Source organism: Neopsephotus bourkii, unplaced genomic scaffold, assembly GCF_033783945.1.
Source record: "Neopsephotus bourkii isolate Nb327-2 ecotype Australia unplaced genomic scaffold, CSIRO-AGI_Nbou_v1 NB_463, whole genome shotgun sequence".
In the NCBI taxonomy this organism is placed as follows: Eukaryota; Metazoa; Chordata; class Aves; order Psittaciformes; family Psittacidae; genus Neopsephotus; species Neopsephotus bourkii.
In genome coordinates, this window is record NW_026900965.1 from 2,424,087 (window position 1) to 2,442,961 (window position 18,875).

General features: G+C 50.9%; 1 protein-coding gene across 2 annotated transcripts; it reads left to right on the forward strand.

Annotated features, from left to right (window-relative positions):
* The first annotated feature begins 297 nt into the window (after positions 1-297).
* Positions 298-16,226, forward strand: PPCDC (phosphopantothenoylcysteine decarboxylase). Of its 2 annotated transcripts, XM_061350006.1 has the most exons (6): positions 306-358; positions 1,226-1,392; positions 6,764-6,859; positions 9,199-9,327; positions 11,218-11,386; positions 15,914-16,226. In XM_061350006.1, exons 2-6 carry the CDS (start codon positions 1,240-1,242, stop codon positions 15,997-15,999), a joined length of 633 nt encoding a protein of 210 aa, XP_061205990.1. In that variant the 5' UTR covers positions 306-358; positions 1,226-1,239; the 3' UTR covers positions 16,000-16,226. The 2 variants fall into 2 exon arrangements, with proteins under 2 accessions (XP_061205991.1, XP_061205990.1); XM_061350007.1 differs by lacking the exon at positions 9,199-9,327 and having other exon boundaries at positions 298-358.
* Positions 16,227-18,875: the final 2,649 nt, after the last annotated feature.

Consider the following 18,875-nt stretch of genomic DNA (forward strand, 5'->3'; position numbering starts at 1 on the left):
AGCGTACCTCTGATGGCTCCTTACCGATAGACCGGCGGGCGGGAGGCAGGCCCGGCCTGGCCCGCTCTGGTTTTATCACTAATAGCTCTTATTGTAAGCTGCCTATTAATAAATCACATCTTATTCCCCAGGCTTTAAGGTGTGGGTGCTTCGGTGCATAATTGTCAGTCAGTAATCACACGGGAAGTGGATGTTTTCGTTACTGGGACAGTGTTAACTTGGTTTTAATCAGCCATAGATGAACACATGGAGCAGCACTGGAGTCGCCCTGCCGATGCCCTCGCTGCGGTTCCTCGCCTCTAATTGCTGTTGCTAATCAGTGCCTGGGAGCTCCAGCTGGAGGCCTGCTCTTACCCTGGTAATTCCTTTTATAACCACGCTGAGGAACGTTTAAACTCATTAATTCCAAGTGGAGCATGGAAAAGGAGCGCATGTCAGTGCTGCTGCACTGGGCGGGTGGGTGCCAGGAGGGTGTTTGTGCTTGTCTTGATGCTAGGGGCAGAGGGCTGGGTCCTGAATTGAACCCAGGAGGGGATGGGAGGGTTGGTTTGTGTCACTTGTTTTGGTGATGAAAACAAGGGCAGCACCGATGTCTCTTTATTCCAACCCAAAATGGTTTGTCTGAAGAGCACTCAAATGGACCAAGCGTTACTGAATCCCAGGCTTTGCCAGGAAAGTGCTTTCATCTGTTTCAAGGAGTAAATTTCCTCTCTGCTAATGGCAGAGAGGCAGAGCCCCTTGCATCGGTTCTGCTCAGGAGCACTCCTCCTCACCCGAGCACTCACTGGGGATTTATCAGCGTGGCAGCCCCACATTCTTCATTATTAAAAAGCCTACCTGCACTTGTTGCTCACCAGAGATTGTGAAGGGAGGTTGCCTCTAATGGGAGCTTCTTCCCCCCAAAGCTGCATGTATTAGTAATTCTGAACATGTTCAACACATGAGAGTGCATCTTTTGTTCTGGGAGTTTTCAGAATGCTTTTGAGGTCTGTTGTGTGGGGTTTAGCCTTGTCTTTACTAGTATCTGAGAGACTTAAACAGGAGGAGGAGGAGGCTTCAGCTATGCTTAAAGCTCTGCCAGTGCTTGGAAGCTTTGTGGATGAGGGTCTGAGTGTGCATCTTCAGACTGAGTTACTCCAGGTCTTGGTTAGTCCGCACTTAAGTGCTTGCTAACGGAGCCCTGCTGTGCTTCGTTATCCGTGTCTTTGTTCTCCTGTGCTTGCAGAGTTTGATGGGAACATGGAGCCCTCCTCCGCACCAGACCCAGGGATTCCTGCAGGGAAGAGCTCCTCTATGCCACAGAGAAACTACCGTGTCCTGGTGGGTGTGACTGGGAGTGTGGCTGCCCTCAAGCTGCCCCTTCTCATCGCTGAGTTGCTGAAGATCACTGAGGTGAGTAAAGCTGTTGGCAGGGCATTGTAAAGTTGGTGGTGTCCTGTTTCTGTTCCTGAGGGAGGGGTTGTGTGCCTTCTGATGGAATGGAAAGTTCCTTCTGGCTTGGAGCCCTCTGAAAGTGTGTTGCGGGGGGGGATACCTCCTGGGTTTAAAAATCAATCAATTTCCTCTCATTTCATACTTCTACACTTAGCTTCACATCAGGCTTAAAGAACCGATTCCAGGGTATTTCCATAGGCAAACGTTTGGATTCTGGGCCATGAAAGTGTTATTGTTCAGATCAGCCTAACTCGCTGAAGTGATTGAATAGGTCCTTGCTTTGGTGGGGTTTTTTTGTGGAATATGTCTTTGTCAGCCAAATTATCAGCTCTGGCCACAGCCACAGGTGATAGTTTCTGGAATGGGAAATCTCTGGTTAGGATACTGCAATTTTCTGTAGGTGAGGTGTGGACTTTGCAAAGGTGCTGACCAGCAAAGGGAAACCACATCTTGTGAAGGCAGGAGTAGCAAAGTACTGTATGTGCCCATGCACTTGGTTTTTATTAAGGGTTTATTGTCTGGAGTAACAGAGGTGTCCAGCAGAGGCCAGTAGTGACTGGATTCAGGGAGGCAAACGTGTGAACTTTCGCTGTAGACTGAAGTCAGTGGAAAACAGAAAACCTTTGGCTTTTAAGAAGAGGAGCAAATGGTTTTGGAGCAGTAAAAGAGTGTCAGGAACACAATGGTGCACTTAAATGTGCAGATATTGGTTAGATTGCTCAGTGAATCTCCTTTAGATTGCTATGGGGGGCTTTGCCTTGTAGATACACTATGGCAGAATCAGAAGAGTTGTGATCCTTGAGTAACTGATGCATCTGGTTGGTGTTGGCTTGGAGAGCTGTTGGTGTCCAAGCTTTAAGGGTACTGACGATGCAGGGAGCTTTTGGGCTGGCATGGTGGGTTGGAGAGAGGGGCCTCAGTTAATTTATTACTTGACCTGAAGTGATTAGTGAGGCCAAAGGTTATAGCCTGAAGGGAGAGTGCCACAGAAAGCTGCTCCCAAGGAGCTCCTGGTAGTTCATTGATTAATTTAAATGATATATTTACTCACTTGTGCTGTGATTTCCAGGCCTGACCCAAGGCCTGCTGAGCCACTGGGGCTTTTCCATGCAGTTTGCTCTGTCTTGTACAAGTCAATTTCTTTACTGGTGGAACAGAACTCTAAAAGGAAGCAGGGCAGAAGCAGGGAAAGGCTTTGATACTGAAGGAGATGTGGCTGGAGGCTTGAAACTGGAGTGGTTACTTTAAGTTGCTGTTTTGGCTGGAGTGATCCTTGGTGAACAACTTGGCAGCATGACTCTGCACTCATTAAACTTTCACAGCTCCTTGAGGGTGATAGTGGACGTGACTCCATCTCACTGCCTTTTGTTTAACCTCTCTGAAGAGGGAGGAAGTTCAGGCAGCAGCAGCTTCCAGCTTTCATGTTATTCCCCTTACACCTGGTGTTGTGGGGACACAGCCCAAAGGGTGTCCTCAGGACACTGTGGGTAACTCTTAGGGTCATCCTGCACTCACATGTTGATGATCTCAGGCTGGTGCCTGCAATTTCTGAGCAGCCTGGCAGGGATACAATGGCAAAAATGATGTTGGTTAGTTATAAAGAAAGGCAACAGTAGGAGAAATGTGTTGCTATTGGAGCTACAGGCTCTCATCTAGACCTCGAGGTTTAAACCATTTCATGGTGCTCCTGCCAGGTAACCTCTACACCAGCTTGTAAGTGCCATTTACCAGAGGAGCTCCTCATTCTCTTCAGCAGGTGTTTCTGAAGCTCAGTCTGTAAAGATTTTGCTGTCAAAACTGAGAAGGCTATGAAGGAAAAACCATGCACAGCCCTTTACCCCACCCAGAACCATCTGTGACAGGAGGATCCTCTACCAGCCACCAGCAAAACTGGGGGAGCACAGGAGAGCGCTTTTGCAGTCAGGTTTGTTCTGGAGAATCAGCTTAAGTGCTTCAATGAAATGAACTCTGACCAGGCTGAACTCTCTCCAGTAAAGGAGTTGGAGTGTGGCTAGACTGGCTTTACTGTTTAAGCAGAGATATATCCACAGGCAAACAGAGGGTGTGCCAGGTAAATAGAAGGAAAAAGCTGTTGAGGCTTAAGTTAACTTGAGAACACTGATCTCTTCCCAGCGTAGCTGGAGGGACTTGAAGGTCTTGCTCAGAACAAGGGAACTAGGAGCCCACCCCAGCAGAAAACCTTCATTAGGGAGAATATTTAACTCAGAGAGCAGCTTTCTTGGGAGAATGGTGGAATTGCCACCACGTGAGGCCCTTGAGCATCCCTCTGGTATCCTCTGGCTTGTAGTGGGTTGGATGCTGAACTCCATAGCCCAATTCCCTGTTCCTGGGCTTATGCTTTGAAGACTGCTTTGAAATGATGTTTTTAAGAAAAGCAGAGTGTCTTTGGGGGATTTTTCTGTCCTTTACCCATAGAGGGGTATTTCTGGTCTAGATTTTGTCTAATGACACAACTGAAGTGATAAAATACGTGGTGGGTGGAGTTGTATCACCTGAAACTCCTTCTGTCTCACTGCAAAACAAGACTACCACTACCAAACATTCCTCCTGGCAGCTTTTAGCCCAGACCTGGCCTCCTGGTACCATTTCAGAGAGCTGACATGCCCCTTGAAGCTGCACATTGCTCTTTAAAATCAACAGAGAAATAGCATCACGCAGGCTGTGAGGTTAACACCTCAGCTAGGCATGCAGCCCGGCAGAAAGCAGCGTTAGCACCTCTGTGGGTGTCACTGCTTGGCTCCAAAGAGCGAGCTTCCTGAGAGCTGAGGTTAACATGGAAACCATGCACTTGCTTGCTGTGAATGTGATCTTCACACTCAGAAGCACTACAAGTGCAGCTGTGATTCCAAGTTAGGCTCTCTTGAAGAAGAGCAGACATTTAGAAGAGGCAAAGAACCACATATAGCACCAAATAGCAGTGTTGTGTGCAGCTGTGTTTTCCCATCCTTTTCTCTTCAGGAAGTGGGGAAAATTACTGAGCCTGTGATATGCTAAGGCTGGGATTTTCCAGCTGCTCCCAGCTGCTGTTCCAGTCACATAGGGTGCAGATACCCAACCCTGCTCCATTCCCAGTCAAATAGATAGTGTCGGGGAGATAGGTTAACATGTGTTGTTACTTCAACCACTGCTGCTGAAGATAGCTGATTGGAGGGGTCTGGCCCTGGGTTTTAGCACAAGCGAGCAGGCAGTTGTTCTGCATCAGTTGTTCTCCTCAGGCCACAGGGTTTTAGTGGGAAGGAGTTCTGGTGAGGCTGGTGTCTCCCCATCTCTCTGCTGGGCCAATAGAACCACGTTGCACTGTGAACAGCTTGAGGGAGCAGAGTGGTTGAAAGTGGCTGATAACAAGGAAAAGTGTTCTTTCTCACTGTTATCTGTGGCATCTTCCACATTACCAGTCTTTTCAGAGCTCTCCCTCCATATGTTGGCCTGTCTCTTGTTTGAAGGGGTACCCCTGGAGGAATTGCAGGTGGATGTACAGTTGCATGTCCTGCTGTGTGCAGGGCAGCTCCAGTGGGCTGCGTGGGGCAGGCAGCTGGCTGTGGCATTTGACTGTGACATTTACCAGGGTGACAGCTTTGAGAAGGTCATGGGGCACATAGAAATTGGGAAAACCCCCCTTTTTCCTCTTGTTGAGATTTTTACAGGAGGAAATGAAAGGATCTCATGTCATAGGGCACCTTGGCACCTCCTAAGTGTGTGTCAATTGAACTCCAAGGGATGTGATAGAGTTTCCCAGCCTGGTTTGGGTTGGAAGGGACCTTAAAGCTCATTCAGTTCCAACTCTGTGCCCTTGTCTTGCAGCAAGAGCAAAGGTCCATGAACAGACCGTAGAATCCCAGACTGGTTTGGGTTGAAGGGACCTTAAAGCTCACCCAGTTCCAACCCCTGCCATGGGCAGGGACCCCTTCCACTGGAGCAGCTTGCTCCAAGCCCCTGTGTCCAACCTGGCCTTAAACACTGCCAGGGATGGGGCAGCCACAGCTTCTCTGGGCACCCTGTGCCAGCGCCTCAGCACCCTCACAGGGAAGAGCTTCTGCCTAAGAGCTCAGCTCAGTCTCCCCTCGGGCAGGTTCAAGCCATTCCCCTTGGCCTGTCCCTACAGGCCCTTGTCCCAAGCCCCTCTCCAGGTCTCCTGCAGCTCCTTTCGGCACTGGAGCTGCTCTAAGGTCTCCCCTTCAGGAGCCTTCTCTTCTCCAGGCTGCCCCAGCCCAGCTCTCTCAGCCTGGCTCCAGAGCAGAGCTGCTCCAGCCCTGCAGCATCTCCGTGGCCTCCTCTGGCCTCGCTCCAACAGCTTCACATTGAGCTTCTCATCGACCAACATTCCCAGGATATACCATATAACTGAAGGTTCCACTGGCTTTCAGCAAGGCAGGCAGGTTTATCCCGGGTTTCAGAGAAAACCTTCACACATTTTCACCCTTGTCTTTGTGGAATTCACTACTTTACTGGTTTGGCTGCACAGAAACCATGTGCTGTGAACATACCTATGGAGTTTCTCCTTTTTTCCAGCATCTTGTCTTGATGGGGGGATAGAAAAGCTGGAAAACACCCCTCTGACTCATTTGTGGTATTTTAATCCCTGGCTGGAGCAAGTCTAACTAACCTGGTTTTAAAAGGCAGGATCCAGTGGTCTGTAGCTATCTCCTCACCTCTGGCACCAGGAGATCATCACGAGAGGGACAGAAAGTCCATGCAACCAAGAAGTGCTCCTCTGTCTTCCAAAGCCCCTCTTCCTTGTGAAGCCTTGCATGGCATCAGTGGGTTTGCTTTTGGTGCTGGTGCTGAGCTCCACTCACCTTGTCCCTCAGCAGTTCTTTCGATCACTCAGCACTGTGCTTGCTCTTGGCTCCTAGTGTGGAAAGATGCAAGTGCCCTGTAGGTAATGCCACCCCTTGGCAGTCCTGTGTGCTGTGGCTATGGATCCCACTGAGGTGAGATGCTCTCCTTCTCCCTTTGGCAGGCATGTTGGAGAGATTAAAGGGCGTTTTCCCCTGAGTTTTGGTTTGCTGCTTCTTGCTGCCTCTTCGAAGTTCTGTGCAGAGTGCACCTCATTCAGACCTGCTCTGGCCTCTCTGCTGTCCCTGCTGGGAACTGGGCATGTGAACACGGGAACTGGCTCCACATGAGCTGGCCTGCCCGTTTTAGGGTGCTTTAAAATGAGTCTTTGGCTCCCAGAAATACCTGTGGTGGCCTTTCAGCTGTGAACAGGGGAAGCTCCCCTGAGAAACTGCTCTGTGGCTTGAGCCCAGCTTGACAGGGTTGTTCTGAAGTCTAACCACTGGTCTGTCTGTCTCTCTTTTCTGATCAGCTGGAAGTGAAGGTGGTCACCACTGAGAGAGCAAAGCATTTCTACAATGTCCAGGAGATTCCTGTCACCCTCTACAGTGATGAAGATGAATGGCAGGTGAGTTGTGCTTCCATGGGAGAATGAAAAGGCTTCTGTCCCATCCCCAGAGGCCGCAGGTTTCGTAATTCAAGTAGCTTTGTCATGCGTTCATGCCTTCTGCTTCCAGAGGGCCAGTGGGTCATGTTTCAGGGAAAAAGCAGGCTCCTGGGAGATTCACTTGTTCAAGTGTTGAACAGCAAACAGAAGTGCTTCACTGCAGGAGACCACATCTGTTTGTGCTTTAATCCTGGGCCAAGACTTGTTTCTTTGGAGCACTGTGTGCAGTTCTGGTGTCAGCAGCATAAGAAGGACATGGAGCTGTTGGAGCAAGTCCAGAGGAGGCCACGAGGATGATCAGGGGCTGGAGCAGCTCCTGTATGGAGACAGCTGAGACCATTGGGGCTGTTCAGCCTGGAGAAGAGAAGCTGCGTGGAGACCTCAGAGCAGCTTCCAGTGTCTGAAGGGGGCTACAGGGATGCTGGAGAGGGACTCTTCATCAGGGACTGTAGCGATAGGACAAGGGCTGATGGGTTCACACTGAAACAGGGGAAGGTCAGGTTAGATCTAAGTCAGAAGCTCTTCCCTGTGAGGGTGCTGAGGCGCTGGCACAGGGTGCCCAGAGAAGCTGTGGCTGCCCCATCCCTGGCAGTGTTCAAGGCCAGGTTGGACACAGAGGCTTGGAGCAAGCTGCTCCAGTGGAAGGGGTCCCTGCCTGTGGCAGGGGTTGGAACTGGATGAGCTTTAAGGTCCCTTCCAACACAAACCATTCCATGGTTCTAGTCATGTATGCTTCGGAGTCTGGCTTTCCAAGAACGTGGTTCCAACCACACTGTCAATGAGGAAGCCCAGGCTGCCCTGGCAGGGCTGCAGCAGGCAGTGAGGGTGGCAGTGGTCTCTCAGCCACTATCCCCAGCTCTAAGAGGAATCTCAGGAAGTGTCAAGAAAGCCACTGCAGAGTCGTGGTGAGGGTGTTTGGGGCTTGTCATGAGTCACAGTTGTCACAAAAGCAAGAGCTTAATTCTTAGCACTAAGTATTGTGGCTCTATGGACATCAGTGGTGGTCTCCATCTGCCCACACTGCTTTGAAACGGCCTGGTGTGGGGCTGGGGAGCTGCCTGCTGGCAGGGAGGAGCAGACCAGCTCCTGGAGGTGCCATGCACTGGTGGGAGAGGTGGCTGAAGGTCAGAGAGGTTCTCCTCCCTGCTGGAAGCACTGTTTGTCTTAGAAGTCTATGCTCTGTGCTCATGAGCATACACAGAAGAGCAATTCCAGCAAAGAATGGCTCAGTTGCCAGGGCTGTGGACATCTGTAGACCCTGTAAAATGGCTTTTTCTTTTCACTACAGCTTTGCTGACATGCTTTGAGAGCTCCTGTGTGTGTGCAGGCCCACTGTATAAACATCAGCATTTGTTTTTTCATATATTGTATATATTATATATATATATATATAGGTGGCAGTCCTGATCCAAGTACAAGGGGGAGCTGGAAACGGTGTCAGGAAGCAGCAGCCTTCTGGAGGCTGGCTTTTTCTTATGATTTCCAGTGACTTTAGAGAAGGAACAGCTTGTGGCCCTGATGCACCTCTTCTGGCCTGTGGCTGTGTATGTCCTCTGGGGATTCAGCGCCTGTTGCTGCGTCTGTTGATGCTTTCCCACATAAGTTCCCAGTTAACTGTGCTCTTAAGAAGAGACCAGGACTCTCTTGAGCAGCTCAGCTCTAGAGTTTAGAGCCAGTTGAGGCGGGAAGTGCCCTGTTGGCCAAACCTTATCCATCCTGAAGAAAGCCAACAGGACTGCTTGCTGATGTACTTACGAGGATGCTGCTGTGAGTATGCGTCCTAACTGAAAGGGACTTGTGGAATTAGGGATCTAGACCTCATAAAAACCAGTGGACAGCTTCACTTCAAAGAATCATGGAGCTTATAAACCACAAGGATTCCTCAGGGAATGTGCCCCCAGTTTGGTCCTGCCTGGCTTCAGCTGCTGACAGGATGGAGCTCTTCCTTCCACTCGGGTATGCTACAAGTTGAGGGGGCTTTTGCAAACAAGAGTGAAGCTGAGGGATGATGTGAGTGGGAAGTGGATGGGTAAAGCTCTTTCCTGCGAGTTGAAATCTGGGGTTGTCTCATGTGTGTCCTTGTAGGGGAAAGACACCAGTTTGTAGAGCTCCAAGCCCAGCAGTGCTGTCCCTTATCTGTGATCCCTGAATGTAGCTGCAACATGGCCTTCAAACAAGTGGGCACTGGGTCCCTGGTTCTCCACACTCTCAGGTCTCAGTGTGAGAGTAGGTTTACATGGTGGTTACTATGGGATTGCTCAAGTGAGGGCTCCCTAACCTGCACCTTGTCTGCTCCCCAGCTGTGGAAGGAGCGCTCAGACCCAGTGCTGCACATCGAGCTCAGGCGCTGGGCTGACCTGATGGTGGTGGCACCTCTGGATGCAAACACGCTGGCAAAGCTTGCCAATGGCATCTGTGACAACCTGCTGGTGAGTAACAGCGAGTTCTCTCACCTCCCAGTGTTAGACTGCCTGACCTTTCTTTTCATGGAAACTTGTGCTTCTGCAGCAGCGAGATCAGCCACATTTGCATGTTCTGCTCCCACTTCATCTGCTTGTCTCGCTCTTCCTCCACTATGGCTCCTTCTCAGACAGTCAGTCCTCCCTTCCCTTCTCTGCATCCCTTTCCAATCCTCACCTCTGTCTCTCTTCCATCAGTTCCCACTCCCTGCTTTGTGCCTTTCCTGCTTTCGCTTTCATTTATTGCTCTTCCTACCCCCACCCTCTCTCTGCCATGCCTGTGCACACACGCACTTGTGCTCCCTTTTGGGTTCCTCTCTGTATTTCTTAGATGTGATCTGAAAAGACACCTGTGAGATCTGATAAAACTGTTGGCTTCCTGCTCCCTCACCTCCTCCCTCACCTAACTGCAGAGCACACCAAGTCAAACACACGCTCACTCACCTTCCACTCGCAGCTAGAGAGCATTTTGCTTGTTCAGGCTTGTTCTTTCTGATATCAGAAGTGCTTAAAGGCTGATCAGAAAGTGCATTAAAAGGGACTGTGGGCCTCTGATGGCTGATAGGGACCTTCATCAGGGCTGAATGCTCTGTGTCTAGGCATTAAGTCTTCGTTAGGAGAGGTCATAAGCATTAACCACCATAAAGGTGTGCCAGGAAGCTGCAGGTGTTGCTGTGGTGCATAACCCAGCGGTAATGCGTGGTTAGAACTAGGAATGGAGGGCAGTGCATCACATCCAGGGAGCCCTGTGTGACTCACTTAGCTCTCCAGGTAAAAGGAAGTGCATGTAAATGCAGAGCAACAGCCCTGATCTGTATGAGTAGAAGGTCTGGGAGAAGCCAGGAGGAGCTGTGGGACGGACAAGCAATACCTTGTCCTTTTGGGTCCCCTTGGTACTACAGATGCCATTGTGATAGGAGAGGGAAGAGCTCAGGACGGGTGTTAGGGATACATGGTTGCCCAGACTCCTGCCAGTGTTTTCAGAGAGCCTTGTGGAGGGAAGAGGAAGCTCCTGCAAGTGCTGGAGGTGCTGGGTGGCAAGTTAGAACAGATGCTGGCAGAATTCCCTGTGCTGGGAAAGGTTCAAATCACAGGACACAAGAAAGGGTGGGCAGAGTTCTCCCAGGTACTCTGTGATGTGAGCAGAGACCCTGCGCCAGGGATTGTTGCTACCTGGGAAGCTCCTTTTGCAGGATTTAAATGCCTCTAGGCCTAGAGAAGCTGATGGACATTGCAGTACAAGCAACCAGCATTCATCTTTACAGGGTGATGCTGGGTTATCTGGGAGCTCTGTATTACAGAGGAGTCAGCTATGACTCCCTGTAGCATACAGGACCTGCCAGCCACTGCTGCCGCAGCCCATGTGTGTTCTGGTATCCTCTGTACCCTGGAAGCAGCAGTGCTTCCCTTGGGAGGAGTTACACATCCAGCTGGCATAGCTTTGCCAACGTGCTGTGTTTGGCTCCACAGCTCAGGTGTTGCCTGGGGATCTCTCTCAGGTGTTGCCTGTGGCCACCCTTCAGCTCCCCTCAGTCCTCCAAATGGGCTGGCAACCTGCACACATCGTGTGCCAGCTTGCTTTGCTCCAGCCATTGGGCTGTTTGCAGGATGGGATCTATCCTCTTTGAAGCCTCCCTTATCTTTCCTGCCTGTCAGAGCTGAGCTCTGCTGGAATGTGGTACAAATGAGCATCAGCCCCATGCATCTGCCTGTGCGTTACTCCGTCTGCACTGACAGATTGAGGCTTTTGGTCCTCTCATGACACTCAGGCTGGGAAAGCACTTCTGTGCTGCCAAGTGATGGGGGGGGAATGGGAAAATCCAACCCATCCAGAACTGACCCTCTTGGCTTCTCTTGCAGACCTGTGTGATCCGGGCCTGGGATCTGAGCAAACCTCTGCTCTTCTGCCCAGCAATGAACACAGCCATGTGGGAGCATCCCATCACAGCACAGCATGTGGAGCAGCTGAAAGGCTTTGGCTACACAGAGATCCCCTGCGTGGTGAAGAAACTAGTGTGTGGAGATGAAGGTCAGTCCCTTTGCCAGCTTTCTGGCTCTTTCTTCCCTGCACAAATGCATTCTTTTGTCGTGTGGTGCTCCCCATGTTGAACTGCAAGGAGCAGATGCTCACTGCTGGGGTTGACACAAACAAACTGAACCTTTCCCCTGTGCTGCCTGGTATCTATTATCCTCATTCATTAAATTTTAAGTAGTCTTAAGAGGTCATCCAAGCCAGGCTTTCAAATGAGCTGTGAGATAGGCCTGAGATTCCAAAGAAACACTCATTCAAGTAGAGAGGAGATGGAAGAGAAGGAAGGCTTTGTGGTGAGTGTTGTCAGCTTGGGATTTCGGTGTCCTGACCTCTAATGTGATTACAACAAGCACTTTGCAGTCCTGGCCGAGGGTGTAGCTGGATGCACATGTAACATCTGTTGGTGTTTGTTGCCTGGGTTATTCTTCAGCTTCCCAGATGAGCTTTGATTTGGGGTTTTGACTTCAGATTTGTCTGTGTAGTGAAAGAGGGTGGGGAGGGAGTGTTGTCACACCCGCTTTCAAAAGGCTTCACTCGCAGTGCTAAGAAATACCACTGAAATGATCTCATCTGTTTTAGAAGCTGCTTTAACTGGAGGTATTTTGACTTTGGGGAGGTTTTGAGGAGGGGTTTTTATGCAAGCAATTTGGCCAGATTGGAAAATATCACCCAGTTCTAGCCCATAAAAGCAAATATGCTCTTACCTGCACAGTAATGGACTCATACTTTCGTTTAACAACCCCAACTCATGCAGGATTCTAACAGGTCTGTTGAATAAACAGGCTGTAGCAGAGACAGGGTGTTAAAATGCTCTTCACAGTTCAACCCTAGGCCTGGCTTTAGTTCCTGAACTCTTTAAGTGGTTGCAATGCTTCTAGAGGGTGGTTTTGGGGCAGGAGACTAAGAAATAGTTACACTGGGGTGAGTGTAGTCAAGTAACTCAGGAACCATTGAAATACCCTGGACATTTATGCTTCTGTTGGAGTTTTAGCCCTGATGCCATCAAATTCCTGACATACTTGTAATGATGTTAAGGGAAACTGCCCAAAAGAGGTCATCCTGTGCAGATGTTTTGGCAGAAGCAGGAAGAGCATCTGGCATCACTTCTTTGTCCTTTCTTTCTTCCCTTCATCCTTTTCAGTACATATGTAGGATCTCCATCCCCATAGCAAGCAGCTGAGTGCCTCCTCACAGGTCCTGTGCTGCTGCTTGCAGGTTCCTGCACCTGAGACAGAGCTATGGTGTTAGGTCTGTACTCCACAGATGAAACGGGTACAGTTTTGCATCCCTGAGCCTCCACTTGTGTTTGTGAGTCAATTCCCAGCAAGGTTTTCCTGTAGGCAGGATTTTCCTGTAGGAAAATGCTGGTGAAGCAGTTGTTGTCCTGGTTTAAGCCCAGCCAGCAGCTCAGCCCCATGCAGGCACTCACTTCCTTCCCCTCAGTGTGATGGGGGGAGACATTCAGGAGGGTAAAAGGGAGAAAACTTGAGAGAAAGCCAGTTTAATAATGGAAATAAAAGAATAAACTGTGATGAAAAGGAAAATAAGAGAGAAATAAACCCCAGAAAGCCAAGTGATGCAAGTGAAATCGCTTACAAGTGATGTCATATGGCATATGGAATAGCTCTTGGGTCAGCTGTCCGGCCATGTCCCCTCCCAAGTCCTTGTGCCTCCTCCCTGGTGGGGTGGGGTGAGGACCAGCAAAGGCCTTGACTATGTAAGTGCTGCTCAGCAAGAAGGAAAACATCCCAGTGTTCCTAATGCTATTTCCAGCTCAAATCCAACCAACAGCCCCATTGGAGCTAATCTGAAACAACTGAACTCCATCCAGCACAGCAGTGATGGACTTCAGGTCTCTTTAAGACCCGAGATACTTTCCACCACGGCCTTTATCCTCTCATCCCCTCTGTTTCAGGCCTTTCACCCCAAAGCCTGTTCCTCTCCAGTAACTGAATGTGGGTTTCATCCATAAAGCTTCCACCCGAGCAGCAGGTAGCAAAGCTCACACAGCTGCTGCAGAAGGAAGGAGATTCAGTTTGCCCCAGTTTTGTCTGTTGACACTGTGGTTTGGCTTGCTGCAGAAGAGGATTAGGTCCTCACTCATGTGGCTGGTCTCACCTGAAGTGGGCCGGATACTAAAAGAGTTCAAATCATCAGTTAAATTGAGTTGACAACTAAACTGTTTCCTTGGCTGGGTAGTTAAATGCTATCTTTATATCACGATATAAAGGCAGCTCTGGGAGGTGCCATCCCACCCGTGGGCCTGCAGCGATTTCCCTTTGCAAAAGCATTGCCAGACTGCTGGGATCTTCCTCATTCTTGGCTGCATTTCTAGAGCCAGACACACTGGAAGGTTTTGACCTGTAGGCATGAGCTGTGCTGCAAGACAGGCTCTGCTCAACCTAAGAATCCAGCTGGGAATTGCCCAAGTTATTGAGCAAGTGGGTGGTGGAGGACAAAGGCAGGTCTTGGAGGTGTTCTCAGCTGTGCAGAGGCAGGCAGGGAATGTCTTGTGTTTAGCAGGACCTGGCAACTGCAGCTCCTCTCCTTGAGGTGAGGAGATCAGGAGGGCCCACATCTGCCTGCAGCTTGTCCACAGGATGCTCCAGACCTCCTGGGATGGGCAGGTCTGAAAGGCATTCACAGGCTTATATTGCAGGGAAACCCAGTTTTCTTCTCCTTCCAGAAATACTATTCTTCACCACAAATGCTCAGCACAAGGGGTGATGGGTTCAAACTTGAAACAGGGGAAGTTCAGGTTGGATATAAGGAGTGTGAAGGTGCTGAGGCACTGGCACAGGGTGCCCAGAGAAGCTGTGGCTGCCCCATCCCTGGCAGTGTTCAAGGCCAGGTTGGACACAGGGGATTGGAGCAAGCTGCTCTAGGGGAAGGTGTCCATGGCAGGGATTTGGAACTGGATGAGCTTTAAGGTCCCTTCTAACCCAAACCAGTCTGGGTTCTGTATCCAACTACACCTTCCGTTCCAGACAAGGCTCAGGTGAGAAACTGACTTCTGATGCCCAGTAAAGCACGTATTTCCTGTGTTTAGAGCCAGCAGGACAGAAGATCAATAGAGATCCATCTCTTCAATCTTCCAATGGAGACAGATGCTGGTGGGAGAAGTATGCTTCCTCAGCCCCAGGGGAATTGCAGGAGTGAATGGACTGAGCGCTGAGTTCAGTACAGAGGCTTGGACAACATGATTTAATGCTCTCTGGCCTTAAACTTCTAAACCTAAGTTTAAAAGACATTCAGATGTTCATCTGGCAGCAAACCAGTCCATTTCCCCCCACATTAGAGAAAGCTGTCCTGGATCTGCACCAGCTTGAATCCTGGGAGTAATGCTTGGAGATGACCGAGTGCTGCACAGAACAAAATGTAAAAGCTTTTCCTTCTGGACTGGGTTGGTGCCAGATGAGCATCTGAAAGTCTGCTTTTCCTAGGCAAAGGCTGTTTCAGAGAGCTCCTGAGCATGCACACACAGTTCATTGTGGAGAAGGGAGGTGGAACAGGGGGTTTGCTATTTTTGGGGTGCTTTTGCACATTTGCCCCCAGGGTGGTGTGAGCTGAGATTGTAACTCCCTGTGCAGTTAAGGGTTAGATACAGGCTCCTCTGGGGATGATGGGAACACGAGGTACTTCGGAAGGTCATCTGAGTTGCCTGTGGAGGTTTCCTGCCTCTCTCCATTGACTGCAGAGCTTGTGCTTCTGCCTGGACTTGTGAGCTATGAACCAAATATGTAAGACTCTTCTCACTCTCCTCCCCTGCTGATGCCCACCCGTGCCACAGAACCCCTGCAGAACCAGGACTGAGCAGATGCTCTGGCTTCCATTGGTCCTTTCTCTTGGGTCATAAGGAAACAATGTGGGGATGCCTGGTGAGCTCTGCTGACCTGTGCCACTGTGGTGCAGCTCATGTTCTGCAGTCATGCAGTGCGTGGAGCAGAGAGGTGGTGGGACAGGGGAAGCACATGCCTCGTGTCTCTGTGGGACCTGGATTTCACAGAATCCCAGCCTGGTTTGGGTTGGAGGGACCTTAAAGCTCCTCCAGCTCCAACACCTGCCACAGGCAGGGACCCCTTCCCCTAGAGCAGCTTGCTCCAAGCCCCTGTGTCCAACCTGGCCTTGAACACTGCCAGGGATGGGGCAGCCACAGCTTCTCTGGGCACCCTGTGCCAGCGCCTCAGCACCCTCACAGGGAAGAGCTTCTGCCTAAGAGCTCAGCTCAGTCTCCCCTCGGGCAGGTTCAAGCCATTCCCCTTGGCCTGTCCCTACAGGCCCTTGTCCCAAGCCCCTCTCCAGGTTTCCTGCAGCCCCTTTAGGCACTGGAGCTGCTCTAAGGTCTCCCCTTCAGGAGCCTTCTCTTCTCCAGGCTGCCCCAGCCCAGCTCTCTCAGCCTGGCTCCAGAGCAGAGCTGCTCCAGCCCTCACAGCATCTCCATGGCCTCCTCTGGCCTTGCTCCAACAGCTCCAGGTCCCTCTTGTGTTGGGATTTCACTGTGTGTGCTTTGCTGTTCCCCTGCAGGTCGCGGTGCCATGGCAGAGGTGTGCACCATTGTGGAGAGCGTGAAGAGGATCCTGGAAGAGCGGGGCTTGCCAGCACAGAGCTGATGTTTGGCACATTCATTGTGTTTGGTGCCTCCCTGATGATTTGAAGATAAAACCAAGTGCTCTGCAACCGAAGGAGTGAAACGGTTGCTTCCAGCTGGTGCCAGCCTCCAATGTGGTTGGTTCAGTGCTGCCGACTCTCAGAAACCGAAGCCAAGGCCATGCTGCTTTAGTGTGGGAAAGCCCTGTGGTATCTCACAGAGATGGAACAACGTTCTGCCCGGCCACTCTCCTGGTGGAGGCTGCAGGAGGAATTGCTGTTGTATTTCAGTGGTTCCCCCAGGAGCTGCCGGAGAGGAAAGTGCAGTGCAAGCCCTGGCCGTGGGGGCAGTGCTGGCCCCTGCATGGGGATATCCCTGCTCTCCAAAGCCTGGGTTGTAGTTGTGTTGGCTTCACCTTTCCAGCAGGAGTCACTGTCCCAAAGGCCTTTCATAGGCTCGTAGAATCACAGAAAGGTTTGGGTTGGAAAGGACCTTAAAACCGTCCCGCTCCAACCCCCCTTTTAGGACTTAATAAATGAGAGCTTTTCATTCTGCCCCTGGGGAATTGCCTCTTGTAGCTGCTCTGGGGGATGTTTGCACCTCACGTCATTGCTAAACTGTTGTGTCTGCTTGTGGTTCTTATCAGAGATGGGAAAAGTAGGCAGAAAGGAGGTTTTTAGTCCTCAAATCAGCTTCTGCTCTATCATCTCTGTTGTGTGGATGGGGCTGCAGACATCAACTGTGTACCAAAATGCCCATCTGAGTGCTCCAGTCAGGGAATGAACAGCCTGAGCCCTTGTGGAAAGCCAGGCTGGGTGTATCCCAAGGGAGTGAAGTCAAATGTTGCCTATGGTGATCCTTTTCAGCTTGAAAATTAACTGACTGGCATGAAAGCGACTGGGGACTCCTGTGACCCCATGGGCCAGAGCAGCCCCATCCAGCTTTCCTTTGGCAATGGGCAGGAATGGGAGCAGACTGGTGCTGTGGAGCACGTTGCTGTAGCAGAGCACTGACCCAGAGAGTTCATTTTTAACCAGTCCCAGGCAAATTTAAGGCCTTCGGTACAGAACGTGCATCCTGCCTGTGGGGGCAACCTTCAGCCTGCTGCGCACCAGGGAGGAGCTTCTCAGGGCATGTTTGCTTTCCTTATCTATCCCACACAAATAGGGCTTTGGCTCATCCACTGAACGATCCAGAGCTTCTGGGGACTGAGACAGAGGGATCTTGGTTGGCTCTTCCAGCCTCCAAAGAGCAGAGGTTGTGGCTTTCACAAAGGGCCATAGTGGTAGCACGGTTGGGAACGTTGCTTTTGTGGTGTGACCTGCATCGTGTGCTGACGTCCTTGGCCCTGTGAGAGCTATCCTCCCTGTCAGAGCAGCTTACTTGCTGCTTATCGGAGGTAGTGGGAGTGATGCTGCTTGGTTTCCATGGGGTTTGTAGTGAACTTTGTTTCACCTACTCAGAGATATGCATGTTCTGGCAGTTGCAGCCCTAGCTTGACCTTGGGGCTAGGCTCTGCTGGGGCTGCCTTGTGTGACTGGAGTTGCTTATCCTTCCTGCTAGTCTGCTCAGGATCCAGCAGTCCTGTTCCTCAGACTGACTCCAAACACCGTGTCCTTGGCAAGAGTCTTTATCTCCTGCACGTCTGGGTCACAGGCTGGAGGCAGCAGACGTTGGCAGGTATCAGCTGGAGGGTGGCCAAGAAGGTGCCCAACGTGCCCTGCAGTGTTCGAGCTCTGATAACTCAGCAGGAAAGGGGAACATTGTGGGTTTAGATCCAGGGCTGGGGAGCCTGGTCCCCCCCAGAGCTGACACCAGGCTGAGCTGTCAGACACAAAGGCACTGCTAAGGCTATGAGGTTGCCTCTCAAGCTTGTCCAGAGGCTGAAATTAAGGCTTGTAAAGCACTCCCAGGTCCTTGAATAGAGGAAGCTGATTCATTGTGCTGCTGAGTGATCCTTTGCATAACTGCTGTGATATGCATTGGAGGCAGGTCGAGATAACACTGGGATAAAGCCATCCCTGAACCACCTTCCCTTCAGGGCAAAGAGAAGCAGCAGTTGGTTCCTTTTCGGAAGGGCTAAAGCAAGGGCAGCTTCAACCAGAGCACACACCTGCACCCAGGACACTGCTGCCTGCAGGAAAGCCCTGTCCCACTTGTTTGGCTTTGGGATGAGCCTTTCAGGATGAAGGCTGGGGCAATGGGTGAAGGACCTGCTTCAAAACCAGGGCTTGGTAAATGCCTTAGTGCCACCAGACCAGGACAGCCAGGTCACCAAGAGGTGCTGGGTGATGAGTTCCTTGGGGCAGACCCGCTGACATCTCCATCCCTTGTGTCTTTGTGTGTTTCAGGTTCATGGGAGGGGGGCAGAAGATGCTGCATTGGTGCTTTTGCTTTTCCTTCAGCTCTTTCTAAGCCACGCACACGCTGATCTTTCATTTTGCTTTCCCGTGAAGCTCTCTGAAGAGCGAGGCAGCATCCACATGAAAGAGGCTGCCTTGCAATTGCTTTCATGCTGCTCAGAACTGTTCCTTTCAGCGCTGGCAAAGGAGCGATAAAGGGCTGGGAGCAAAGCGGAGCTCAGGCAGCAGCCCTCCTCCTCCCTGCGCTTAGATCTGGGCTCCAATGTGACTCAGAGCATCCATTTCTTATCCCAGACGTGATGGGATGCTGTGGGGCTGGTTTGCATCTGGATGGCTCTGAATGTACTACTTTGCTTAAGAGTTGGTTCCCCAGGTGTCAGATCCCTCTGCTGTCAGTTGTGACAGAAGGGGCATCATCCTCTGCCCTTGTCCTGCAGCAAGAGCAAAGGTCAGTGAACAGACCATAGAATCCCAGACTGGTTTGGGTGGAAGGGACCTTAAAGCTCACCCAGCTCCAACCCCTTCCACTGGAGCA